This window comes from Artibeus jamaicensis, unplaced genomic scaffold (assembly GCF_021234435.1).
Source record: "Artibeus jamaicensis isolate MK-2021 breed Jamaican fruit bat unplaced genomic scaffold, CSHL_Jam_final contig_3230, whole genome shotgun sequence".
NCBI lineage: Eukaryota > Metazoa > Chordata > Mammalia > Chiroptera > Phyllostomidae > Artibeus > Artibeus jamaicensis.
This window is the reverse complement of record NW_026521764.1, coordinates 1449831-1463530: the sequence shown is the minus strand read 5'-3', so window position 1 is coordinate 1463530 and position 13700 is coordinate 1449831. Positions and strand designations below refer to the sequence as shown.

The 13700-nt window shown below is 45.8% G+C and overlaps 1 protein-coding gene across 1 annotated transcript in view; it reads left to right on the top strand.

The window, feature by feature from the left end:
* The first annotated feature begins 439 nt into the window (after positions 1 to 439).
* The window catches only part of RAPGEF5 (Rap guanine nucleotide exchange factor 5), a 216727-nt gene continuing 203466 nt past the window's right edge, over positions 440 to 13700 (top strand). Inside the window, exon 1 of the mRNA XM_037136283.2 lies at positions 440 to 671. Within this exon, the coding sequence (XP_036992178.2) occupies positions 492 to 671 (180 nt within the window). The 5' untranslated portion in view covers positions 440 to 491. The remainder of the gene's footprint in view (positions 672 to 13700) is intronic.

Sequence of the window (13700 nt, the reverse complement as noted above, 5' to 3'; positions counted from 1 at the left end):
GGGGTTACAGAGAGGGAGAGTCTCAGGCTTCCCAGTTCGCCTGGTCGAAGTCCAAGTCAACCTTGGCTTTTAAGGAAAGGAAGTGAAGTGGGACTTTTCAGCCTAAAGGGAATTGGAGTTGGGGGTGGGCAGTAAAGTGGGTTTGCTGAAGGATTCTGGGAACCCCGCACCTACGGATGAGACAGTGCCTGAGGTGTCCTACCTACCCTCTCCTTCTCGGGTTCCAGGAGAGGCTGAGGGGGGCCAGGTCCGCAGGCTGAGGTGAGCCGCGGACGAGGGCGGGGCGGGGCGGGGCGGGGCCCGGCGCACCTGGGCGGGGAGGGGGCGGTGCGCCGGGCTGATCCCGGCACAGGGGCCCCGGCGCGCGCCCCTGGGCAGCGCTGGCAGCGCGCCCCGCGCCCGAGCCGCAGTCGCGCCCTCTCGCTGCCTGGCGAAGCGCGGAGGCAAGCGCTGGGGAGAGAAGCTGCCCGCGCCGCCGTCAGGGCGTCGGGATGGCCGTGGGCTCGGTCAAGATGCAGCCGCCGTGCGAGAGCCCGGCCCTGCGCCGCAGCCCAAGCGCCCGCGAGCGCGAGCAGCCGCCAGCGTCCCTGCGGCCGAGGCTGAAGGACCTGCCGGCGCTGCTGCGGAGCGGGCTCACGCTGCGGAGGAAGCGGAGCGTCGCCGGGGGCCGGGTGAGTGCCGGCTGGGTCCGGCGCGAGTGGGCACGGGCGGCGCGCACGTGGAGCCCGCGCCCGTCCTTGGGGGCCGCAGAGGGGGGCGTCAGGAAGTTGGGGAGGTGGCGGGAGGGGCACCCTTTTGCGGGACTAGGTAGAAGAGGGTCCGGGGACAGCGGAGTCGTACGTTTCCACACCCCACACACCCAGTGAGCGACAGTTTCCCCTCCCCCCACCCCCAGATGCACCTGATTTAACCCAAGGGCACCTGGCCTCCGGCAGCCGGACCATTGGGCATCGCCGGAAGAAAGGCAGTTCGCCGGTTCCCAGAGAGGCAGCTGCAGGTGCCCGGTACCTAACAGTCGGCCAGCCGGGTCCCGACAGCACGCTTCAGGGCCCACGAGTGGGAGCCACGGGTGTGCAGGAGGCAGTGGACGTGTGCGCTCGTTTTGGACGCCCGGTTGCCAGCTCTGGGCATCGGGAGTGACTCTGGACGCCGCCGCCGACGAGGGGAGACCCCGGAGTGGGAAGTTACTGAGCCAGCTTTTTTAGCTCCTGGGTTCTGGCGTCTCCAGCACTTAGTACTGGATGATGAGCCCCCCTCCATCTTAAATCATAATACTTCCTGATGGCGTATTGAAATATGGTGTTTAGGTGAAGGAGTGCCGCTCGTTGGGTGCCAAGAGCATCTGATGGCCCGGGCAGGTGGGACGTGTTTTGTGTGTCAGAGCAGCGGACGGCCTGCTGGTCCCCCGCATCTCTCAGGAGCCCCTCCGAAGGCCTCAGGCCACCTGGCTGACTTCTCACGTTTCCCCCCTCACCAGGGCTTCAGGGCATTTTTGGTGGTTTCCACTCAGTTTAAAAAAAATGTGTCATTATTAATCAGGCTTTACTGAGAAGCTGCAACAAGGTAGGTGTGTGTGTGCCGGGGGGCGGGGGGGGCTATAATTTTAAAAATAAAGTCTTTGTTGTCCGCCTCTGAAAGAGGACCTTACCAGGGGACTTTTAGCTCTCGCAAAGACACAATCGTGGAATCTTGAGAGGTAGGGAGAAACACTCGTTTCAGTGTGGCTTCCTGCGGGTAGGGAAGGGTCTGAATTGCTGTAGGTCTTCAGCCTCTTCTAGGCTGCATTCTTCCTTTTTTAGGCATTTTCCTCCCCACGTTGGGATGGCTGTATATGATCTACCTCAGGAGAGTGTTCTGAGGATTACGTTGGTGTTTCGGTTCATGACCAAGGGACTTTAGGAATTGCCCACATGTGACCTTAACGTGCAGCAGACAGAATGGCCTGCAAAGAATGCGAGGAAATATGTCCCAAAGATGTGATAACTAAATATACGCAAGAACCAGAGTTGTGGACTTGGCAGGAGTGTAGAGAAAAGTAGGTCAGTGCATGTTCCTGTTTTCCCTGACAGTTACTTTTTCATGGCACAGAATTCTGAAGGCCCGGCAGTCAGGGAAGAGCGTGGCTGAGGGCTCCTGGGCAAACAGGTCGGTGGCATTCTTCATCTGTAGGCAGCCCGATGTTTCTCGCTGCCTGGGGTGATGTCCTGTGCCTGGCCGATAAACAAATTTACCCCCGTCTTCTGAATTCTTCTGAATTCTTCTGAATGTAGTCCCTTCAAATATGTATTCTTCATTCACCCTTCTTCCGTGCTAAGACTGGTTCTCTTTGGGACATTCCAGACACAGTTCCTAGGTGCATGGCCAGTTCCTTACTGGGGGAGATTGTCCATTTTTCCAGCGTTGGAAACCCATACTGTACGACTTACCTTTCCCTGCTTTGGCTTTGGAACCACTTTTGTGAGTTTGGAATTTTCCAAAGCAAAGAGGTGGGAATTTGAAAGAAAGGAAAAGAAGGAGAAGTAGGTGGGATATGTGCCTGTATTAGTCAGCTCAGGCTGCCATAACAAAATACCATAGACCGGATGGGTTAAGCCGCAGAAGTTTATTTCTCACAGTCCTGGATGCTGGGACGTCCAAGATCAAGGTGCCAGCTGATTTGGTTTCTGGTGGGAGTGCTCTTCCCGGCTTGCGGACAGCCGCCTTCTCTGTGTTTCCTCCCTCACATGGCCATTCCTCCTGCACATGGAGGGAGCTAATCTCTCTCTTTTCCTTTCCTTATAAACCCGCTAAATTCCATCACAGAGGCCCCCCCGCCATGACCTAATCCACCCCCGAATACCCCTGCGGGCCTCATCTCACAATACCACCACACTGGGGGTTGGCTCTTCAACTTACAGATGTTGAGGAGATACATGCAGTCCCTAGTAGAAGCATTTTGGAGACATAAATATACCAAACCAGTTGGTGACTTGGGAGCAATGGGGATCTTCTGATTAGTCCCTTGGTTAGGGCAACGATGTTAATACAGATGACTCCGTGGCTAGATCCTTCTGCGGACCTTTCATTTTGTATCTCCCGGGCTGCACCTCCAGGTCATGGCCAAGTGTGATTATATGGACAACTTAACACAGAGTCATTACTACTGGCTTAAAAAAACAACATTTCTGTGCATTACACAAACTGGTAAGAGAGTTGGCAGTTTCTGCATTGACCAAGATCTGGTTGAGGAACCCTGGTGGCTCCTGTCTGTGCTGCCTTGGGCTGCCACAGATCCGCACAGTCTGATGGCCAGCGCCATCAAGTAAGCTCCCTGTGAGTCGTGTGGCCCCACGCCATGCCTTGTAGGTGATCTCTTACTGGGATAGGTGAAGCTGGCGTTTGGTTAACACTGCAGAACTCTGGGGCACCGTGGTTCAGTCACTTCTAATCACACTGAATTCCAAATGTACACTGATTAAGAAGACACTTTGCACCTCTTTCGGCTGAGTGGGGAATGACTCCATTTGCTGTGAAAGGACCCTAGCTACCTCCTGAAAGTTGGTGGTAAGATAAGGCCTGCTTGAATTCCCACCAAAACCTTCTCTTTGTTTTTTTAGAACTTTGTGCTAAACTTATGAGAGATTAGTGTAATAAGCACCCAAACTTCAACAGGTACTAATATTTGCCAGTCTTGTTTAACTTATCTCCTCCTTCCCCACTTTGTGTGTGTGTGTGTGTGTGTGAGCTGCTATATTTTAAGGTAAAATCTTAAACATCATGTCATCTCACTTATAAATGTTTCAGTTTATATTTCTGAGAAGGACTTTTTTCTTTAAAAAAACCAATTTCACCCTGTCCGGGTAGCTCAGTTGGTGAAGAGTGTCATCCTGATAAGCCAAGGTTGCGGGTTCAATTGTTCGGGTCAGAGCACAGACAAGAATCAACCAGTGAACACATGGATTGGGGGAACAGCAAGTCAATCAACTTGTGGTTCCTCCCTCCCTCCCTCCCTCTGTCTCTATAATCAAAAATCTAAAAAAGAAAACAACTTCAATGCCTTTTTTTACACCTAAACGTGTTAACAATATCTTATTATAATTCCCGTATTCAGATTTTGTCAAGCCTATCCTTTTACTTTTGATTTGTTGGAATCAGGAACTAAATAAGGTTCACATGTTGTATTTGGTCATTAAATTTTTAAATCTGTTTTATTAGTTGTCTCCTTATCCCCCGCCTCTTTTTTCATGCCATGGATTTGATAGAGGGAATGGGTCACTTGTCAATAGAATGTCCCACTTTCTGGGCTGATTTCTTACCGTGGTGTTACTTCATTTGTTGCTCTATTCCTCATGTTTCCTACCATCTGGAAGTTAGATGTAGAGGCTTGATTAGATTCCAGTTCGAGGACAAGCATCCTTTGTAGGCAGTGCTATGTCAAATCCATTGCATCACATCACAAGACACACAATGTCTAGGTGGCTCTTTCTGAAATGTTAAGACTGATTAGTGGGTTCAGGTAGAGCCCACTTACCTTTCTACCTTTCACCTAAGGATTTTAGCATCGTAGGTGGTTGTAGCCTAGATCCATTTCATTAGGGGTTGTAAAGTGGTGGTGATCTGGTGATCTGGATCTGTGATTCCTTTTTTAAAAAAAAAAAACACTCAGCCCTGGTCGCTGGCTCAGTGGCTCAGTTGGTTGGAGCGTTGTCCCAGAAACCACGAAGGTTGCATATGGGGGGGGGGCAACCAATCAATGTTTCTCTCTCTTACATCAATGTTTCTCTCTTTCTCTCTCCCTGCTCCTCTTTTATAATCAATAAAAAACATATCCTCAGGTGAGGATTAAAAAATGTTTATACTTTTCATTGAGGTATAGCTGACATACAACATTATATTAGTTTCAGGTGTACAGCATAATTAGTCAGCCTTTGTATTACTGTGAAAATGATCGCCGCAATAAGGCCGGTTAACATCTATCACGATACATAGTTGCAGAATTTCTTTTTCTTGTAATAAGAACTTTTAAGATTTATTCTCTTAGCAGCTCTCAGATATGCAACAAAGTATTATTGACAGTAGTTGCCACACTGACACATCACATCCTCAGGACTTATTTTTATAACTAGAAGTTCATACCTTTCGACTCCCTTCATCCATTTTGCCCACTTTTTGTACCAACAGTTTGTTCTCTGTATCTATCAGCTTGTTGTGGTTTTTTTTGGTCATTTTTAGATTCCACATAGAAGTGAATCATACCTATGGTATTTGTCTTTCTCTCTTTGTGACTTATTTCACTTAGCATAATGCCTCTAACTATGTTATTACAAATGGCAAGATTTCATTCTTTGAAGTGGCTCAATAATATTCTATTGTGTATATATCACATTTTCTTTTTTTTTTTAATCTTCACCCAAGGATATGTTCATTGACTTGAGGGAGGGGGGTAGAAACATTGATGTGAGAGAGAAGCATCAATCGGTTGATTCACCCTGAGTGGGGATTGAACCCACATCCTTTGGTGTACGGGACACACTCCAGCTGAGCCACCCTGCCAGGACCCACAGTTTCTTTATCCATTCATCCACTGATGGACATTTAGTTTGTTTCCATCTTGGCTATTGTAAGTGATGCTGCAATGAACTGGGAGTGCACATATCTTTTTCAAATTAGTGGTTTTTGTTTCCTCATTGCCTTGGCTGGTGTGGGTCAGTGGTTGAGTGCCAGCTTGCAAATCAAAGGGTCACAGGTTCCATTCCCAGTGTAAGGCACATGCTTGGGTTGTAGGCCAGGTCCCCGGCAGGGGGACTGCCAGAGGAAACCACATATTGATGTTTCTCTCCCTCTCTTTTTTCTCCCTTCCCCTCTCTAAAAAATAAATAAATAAAATCTTTTAAAAAAATAAAGAACTTACCCTCATGGACTATGGGGTCTCCTGAAATTTAGATTGTGTGGGGAAGACAGGGAAAAGGCTTAATTTTTCCTCTTATCAGCTTTCTGGGCAGTGATCTGTGCTCTAACAACCTCCTACGGTCGTCAGTGAGATCCTCTTTGCAAAGTAGCATCAAGAACTTGTGGAACTTAGTGTATTTGTTTTAGTCTATTGCAGTCAACATTCTTTCCGATGCTCAGTTTGTCCTTATCTCCTGTGTGATTTTACGAGGCCCCCATAGTCTCTCATGCTTCCTTGCTTTCTGGTACGAGAGATTCAAAGCTTATTTGGTCAATTCCTGGCTTCAGACCTGAGTCAGCCATTTTCCAGGGAGCACTGATTTGTTTGTTTGTTTGTTTTGTTACCAAAAACAATTTATCGTCTCCAATTTTTTGCCTCTCAATGGTTAAATTCTCTTTACCTTGGTCTTAAGCCTTCCATCTTGTTTCGTTTTTCTTTTCAAACCCTTCTCCCCAGGCTGTTTCGAAGACTGTCCTTTTCTCCCTCTAAGGGAATGGCCGTCACTGGCCGTCCCCTCCTACACGCACCGGCACCGACTCACTCCGGGCTTGGCTGCTGGGCTGCCTTCCGCAGTGCTCTGCCGCCTTCCCCAGCTCCTGGAAATCTGTGTCATTTCCAGCAGCCAGAAGGGTTCACCAGTGCACCAGGGTGTCCACCAAAGCCCTCCAGTGCTTCTCAGCCTTGGACTGGCTTCTCCCCTGGCCTCTGTCGCAGCCCCCACTCAGGCAGGGGCCCCGCGGCACGGCGGGTAAAGCTGGAGAAATGGGGAGAACAGCTGCTGGCTCTGTGAGTGAGATTCTCTCATTGTCGTTCACGGTCACTGCCCAGGGGGTTCCCTCTCCAGGGGGAACAAGGTAGCCCATTGCCTTTGCCCAAGGTGGAGTGCATTAATCGTGACTAATGCCCTCCTCTGCCGGAAATAAGACTGTTGACTGAGAAGCACATACTGCTCCAAGTTACCCCAGCAGGCCCCATTTATAGTCCTTTTATACACATATCTTACAGGCCAAACATATAATTTGTTCTTTGTATTTAAATGAAAACCAGTGGCTAACACGTCATGACACTTAATGAGGTGCTATGCATGTTCTCATGTGAATAAACCACGTTGAACCCTCGCACCAGGCCTGTGAGTTTGGTGCTATTATTTGCATCCTCAGATGAGGAAAGGGAAACACAGATGTAAGTTGCCCAAGGTCCCGGAGTGGGTGGAGTGAGGGAGGTTTGAATGCAGCCATTCTGGTTCCATAGTCCATGCGCTGAATTGACTCTCTGGTTTTCCTCAAATGCATTGAGGGCAAAGAGCATATTTACTCCAAACTCCCATAGCCTCACAGTACCTGCCGAGAGCACCTTGCCACGCTGAGAGGGGCCAGGTAGTGCTGTTGATAACAGCAGACGGAAACTCTTCTTTCATTTGAACACACAGAGGCTTGTGGTGGACCTACTGCGTGTGAGGGCAGGGAGGGAGAGAGAATTGTGACGGATGATCGGTAACTACTTTTACAAAAATTAGAACTAGCATTCAGTGTGTCATAAGTAAAAATCTCCAGGCCCAACTCAGTCAGAGTCAATCCAGAAAACTTGGAATTTACCTGTTTAGTTTTTCCTTATCTGTGTATGGTAGCCTCTCAGAGGATAAAGGCCTTTAAGGGAGGCACGTGTCTTCAGGAAAGGTGAGTCAGGTGAGACCGGAGGGACACACGATGATCTTACCTGAGACATGTTGCCACATTGCCGGCCTCCCTGCTCAAACCTCGATAGTGGGATAAAACTGTGTTGACTGTGGCAATTAATAAAGTAGAACTCCACGGATGCCACCTCTAAAAATATTTAATAGGGAAGAAAGGAAAGAAATTATTGATTCATTTATCCTATGTTAATTTCATGTGAATTTTAGCAAAAGAAGTCAGTAGCAAGTTCATGCTGTAACTGCTCATTTTTTTTTTCTTCCATCCAACCCCTCAAAGAGGCCTTGGTTGCATTAGATCAACAGGAAAGGGCCAGGGTTCTGGCTTCAGAATAGCCTTCGGACCCCGTTGCCATCACTCTGTGTCCTTGCCCTGCATTCTCTGAGCTTTCGAAGCCTCTGTCTCTTCTTCTGTAAGGAGATACACTGTGGGTCAGGTTTTTCCAAGAATAGAGATGAGATATAGAAAGTTGGGGGCACATTGCAGATTAAATTTTTCCTTTCCCAGCTGGATGCTTATTCTAGGCAAATGGGCCTTCGGAGATATATTTATGGAAACCTAGGCACAAAAATTTTTTGCTTTTGTATGCAGTGTCAGATTCCATGTTCTTAAAAATTGTGATATCCTAACAGTGAATGTTTTAAGTGCTGTCTAAATAATGGTGCCATAACAAAGTAGTCAGTTTCATACTTACAGCATCTCTTAAATTGACTTGACAGTGATCGGTAACTTGCACAGCTAAGAACAGGTGGAGAGGCAAGTCACTGGTGATGACTGAGTACTTGGGATTTTCTTTTTTTCAGTATTGCATAATAACCCTTGTTAGGGATCTAGTAATGTCCGTAGTGATACATGATCTGGAAGTAGTTTGTGAGAAGTCATATAAGTTTCTGTGAAGGCAAAATAGTTCAAATCAATGGCCTAACTTTTTATGGTAAATTGTGATTATGGTAAATCATTAATAAATGGATATGGAAAAGGGAAGTCTGCAGATGCCATTGTGGATACTGGCATGTCTTTATCAGTTTAAAACTTCAGTAGTCCCCTAACGGGGGGGAACTACAACCCAGAGAGGTTAAGTGACTTTTCCATGGTCACACAGCTAGGAAGTAGGAGAGGCAGATCGGAGCTCAAGACTGTCTGGTCCCAAAGCCTGTGTCTTTCCCACAAGAATATGTTATCTGAGACTTGGACATAATTATAACATGAGGTCCATTGGAACAGTGGATGCACTGAACATTTCACATCTCAGTGTAAAACCCAGCTGGCTCATTTTCTGCCCGGTGTCTTCAGGAACGGCTTCCAGGACCTGTCATCAGTTACACACAAGTCTGGGAGTGGCCGGAGCAGCAGCTGCCCCTCATCTCCCAGCTGCACCAGCCATTTATAAGAAACGTGAAGGTTTGGCGTAACCCATCCTAGAAGGCATTGTTTTCTTAGGAGGTTTGGAAGCTGACTGGCCCCTCTCACAAATGTTCTTGAAGATGTATAAAACAAGCAGGTTCCTCTTCTGGGTGCTTGGGAGACCAGATGAAAGGGAGAGAATTTCTGGTGACCCAGGATTTACATTTCTGGTGGTGATTTGATACTGAGGAAACTTCAGATTAGGAAGTAGAAAGTGCTTACAATGGAATAAAATTATTGAAAATACACTGATATCTTTTTAAAAAAATACTTTATTCTGTTTATTTATTTTTAGAGAGAGGGGAAGGATGGGAGAAGGAGAGAAAGAAGAGAAACATTGATGTGCGGCAGAAACATCCATCAGTTGCCTCTTGCACGCCCCCAGCTGGGGACCGGGCCTGCAACCTAGGCATGTGCCCTGACTGGGAATTGAACCTGTGACCTTTCGGTTCACAGGCTGGCACTCAATCCACTGAGCCACACCAGCCAGGGAAATATCTTTTTAATAAAGTTAAACTTTGGGGGTATATTTATTTTTATCTTTTAATGCGGTTGATTGCCCTGAGCAAATGGCTCCTCACATTTTGGATTCTGGGCCTTTTTAAGACTCCGAGGATAGCACCCCAGGAAAATGCACGTGCAGACGTAAGTTTGCATCTCATTTCTGATGGCGTGTGGATGTTGTGAAGCCTCCACAGACCCCAGCTGAAAAGCCCTTTCTACCCTGCTTTCCAGAGAGCAGCACATAGCTCTGTAAATATTTTACTTTTTATTTTTACCTTTCCGTCTTTCAGAAGTCTAACATAATATCAAGCCATGGTTCTGTTGTCAGTAAATATCTCCTTGAGTTAAAGTGTTTTGTCGGGCTGTAGAATGGAAATTGTTCACCTCTGAAGGCAGTGGATGTGTGTAGTGAGCTCCGGTGGATGCTCTTGGTGGCGATGGTGATTATGTAACAAGCCCCTGTAGAACATTTATTGTGTCCAGTTGTTTGAAGTACTTTAAAAGCTAACTCATTTAATTTTTATAATGACCTTAGTGTGGCAGATGCTCTCATTATCTTTTTTATTCCAAAGAGGAAATTGAGGTACAGAGAGGCTAGGTTGCCCGAGATCACCCTTTAGGTGGAAGAGCCAAGATTTGAACCCAAGAAATCGGGCTGCATGTTACAAGGGCGATTGACTCTGCCGTGTCTTCTCTCTAAATAAAATAACTAATTATTTTCTGATCACAGTCTCTCTCTCTCAACACTGTTGAAGTAGGGGTACTTGTTACAACTGATGTGATCATTTAGTGGGATACATTCTTTTCCTCTGTAAAGCTACTATTAAAACGATGGTATGTTGTAAAATTTTGGTGTTTTAGAATACAGGAGCTATAGTAAGTCACATTTTAGTTTTGAAAATTAGCTGCATAGTTTATCTGTAGAAATATCCAAGTAAATCGCAGCTTTAAAACAAAATCCGTATCTATTGGTGAAGTGTAAAAAATGCGAATAGAGATTACATTAACCGTGTACGTGAACACTGATATTGCTTAGGTCATGATTTAAATATCAGAGGAGAGTAACTTTAAATTTTTCCTTCGATAAACACGGATAATAGCCTCAGTGTAGGATTAAAGTGGAAGAAACTGAAATTCTCTTAAGTGGAATTATATATACATATAAAATCAATTACAGGTTTCCTCACAGATTTTTTTTAAAAGTGAATTTTAAAGGTAGACTTCCCGTATACATTTCTCATTCCCTAAAACTAAGGACTGTGAATGTGCTCCCACGACAGTAGACGTAGCCTGGCCTTTGAGTCACCAGACTTAGTGCGGTAAGTTGGCAGACCTGACCTGTGACTCAGTTCATCCTCTTCAGATTGTATCTGCTTTGTTCACGGGGCACTGGCTTCTCCCTTGTAAAATGCTTTCCTTTCATTTTGCACTCTTTGCGTTATCTGTAGGAAAAATCCTAATTCAGGTTGTAATAAAGGCAACACAAACCTTTGCTAAAGCTAAGGAGTCTGGAAAACCAGGGCGTCTGCCATGGAGCTGGTGTCTTCCTGTAATTTTTTTCTTCCTAACTGGTCTAGCAACTTAAACGACAGCCTCATTGGTGGTTTTGCTGTTCAGTTGAATTTGACCTTGTCAAATCATTTACCTGCAGCTGTTAGGAGGTGTACAGGCAAATACTTGTGATTGCCCCATACTGATGCCTTCGGTGCTGACTGTAAATTTGTTTTACTCTCTCTGTTCCTATTGAGGGAAGTGAACAGCCTATCACCTCTGCTTGATCCAACAGACTAAGTGTTGACTGTAGTGAGCAAACACTACACTTGATTTACTCCTCCGTATTGTGCTATGAGTTTATATATAGGTATGAAAGTTTTTGTAGAAAAGTAGGTGGAGAAGATGTACAATGATCCCATGTAGAAATAAGGAAAGGTATGTTGGCTGTGTCAGCCCATGAAGTAGAATCGGCAGTGGTGGTGTAAAGAGAGTGTTCTTCTGTGTCGGTTAATGGCTGGATGACCTGGAGAAAGTCAAATAACCTTTTGAGTCTCTGTCTCTTAAAACGGAATACCAGTCAGTATCCTATCATGGGAATCCATGAGGGGAGAGGGGTCAGTTTGCATTTCCTGCTCCGTGTCTGACCAAGGTCAGAGCGGTGGTCTTCTCCACCGAGAGGCCAGCTCAGCCCCCTGAGCACTCGGGCCTGTCGTCATCGACAAACTGGGAGAGATGGGTCTTTGCTACTTAGTCACCGTGTCTCTTGAGGTGGGGAGGGGAAGCTAATGCGTTAGCATGAGGAGCATTTGAAGATACAGGAAGAATCTTATTAAATCAAGAATCAAAAGTAAAAAGAACATCGATAAATCTGTTTCTGGAAGATTAAATTGTTTGGTCATAAACAGAATTCTGGGAGAGGTATCAGAAGAGAACTGGTGGCAATAGCCAATCTCCGTGTCTGAGAAGATGTACAGGTGGCTTTATCTGCTTCTGGATAAGAGCTTTGTTGCTGCTTCCTGTCATCAGTGAAGGCTGTTTTCAGCATCAAATTAGCATCAGTATTTGTTTTCCTCTAATATTTTAAATTTAGCACAAATCTTCAAATAGTACCATTTGAAGCAAATTTCCCCTCCTCTTGGCACATAACTCCTTTAAAAAAAAAGCCTGTTAGTCATATTCTAATTTACTTTGACTATCTAATGAAGTTAGAACTTAAAAAAAATAACTCAGCAACTTCAGTTCATCAGTAGTTGGTTATTTACTCTGCTCTCATTTGTATTGGGTTGGCCAAAAAGTCTGTATGGTTTTTTCAGTAAAATAAAAGAGACAATTTTATTTTCACCAGTAACTTTATTGATTTGGATAGTTTGAGTATGTCGGCTGTCTCTCTCGTGTGGAATAATGTTGACTGTTCTCAGTTAATGTCTTGATTTGATTGCAGTCAACTTCAGCTGGTCTACCCGACTATGGAGCATCGTCCAGTGAGAAATCTCCAACACAAAACTTTGCAAACCACTTTGACATGTTCAGTCAGTCACAGCACCTTCTCGACTCACTGCACAAATCTCTCTTTGGGTTTTCAGTTGCATTTTTACCTTTCTGGAAGTAAGAAAGCATACTATGTTGGAAATGTTGCATATTTTCTTTCATTTTCAATTTAAAATGGCCACACAAAAATTCACCTATTTTGATGAGGTTTTTTTTTTTTTAAATCCATGCTGATACGACAGTTGTCACAATTTTGTACATTGTAATCTGACAAAATTTTTTCGAATGAAGTTAAAGACCACTAAGCCCTACTAGAGCCATCCTATGAAAAAAACCAAACAAACTTTTTGACTAACCTAATATAATGCTTGCCATTTACAATGGGCTTTTACATCTTTATTTTACTGTTTTCATAGCTTTGGAGTAGGTGTTCCTTTCTTATGCAGACCCAAAGGCAGTCACTGCTCTTTTGTCTAGGTCAGGACCTCACCGTCTGTGAGGTGGACAGTGCCCGCCCCCTGGGGTGGTGGGACTGCGTGAATTAGTATGTGCAGGACTGTTAAGACAGCTAGGTATGTAGAGATGGCTCAGTAAGTGTGAGCTGATGCTGTTTTCACTGCCACCACCACTACCACCGTCATCACCCTCGTTGCCTGAAATGACAGATCTGAGGGTTCCCAGGTCAGTCCCTCTGACAAGCTGAAAGAGATCTTAGTGGTCATATTGATAGCAATTAAGTAGAAAAAGTGAAGCTCAGACACTGTTGCCTTGCTGGAGGTCACAGTGAGGAAGTGGAAAGGGTCAGGGGCTCCATAGACAGGGCCCCACTTAGTGCAAGTGACCGATGGGCCATCGGTGGACTGTTCTCCTTAGCACTCTCAGAGGTGGGGCCAACGGGGACTGCTCAACCTTTAGCATGCATGAGAACCCCGAGGGCTTATTAAAACACAGATTCCAGGGCTCCAGTCTTAGAGACTTTGATTTGATAATGCATGACCATACTGAGCAGCACTGATCTAAAGGGCCTCAAGAGTCTGGTGACCTTCATCGTTGGAAAATTTCTGAAGCCAGGAGTCTGCCTGGTTTTCTGTTCACCACCTATATGGTGGGAGACCAGACCAAGAGGCAAAATGATGATGATAAGACTTTTGCTGGATTAATATCATTGGAAACCTTCTCATTGGTTTCCA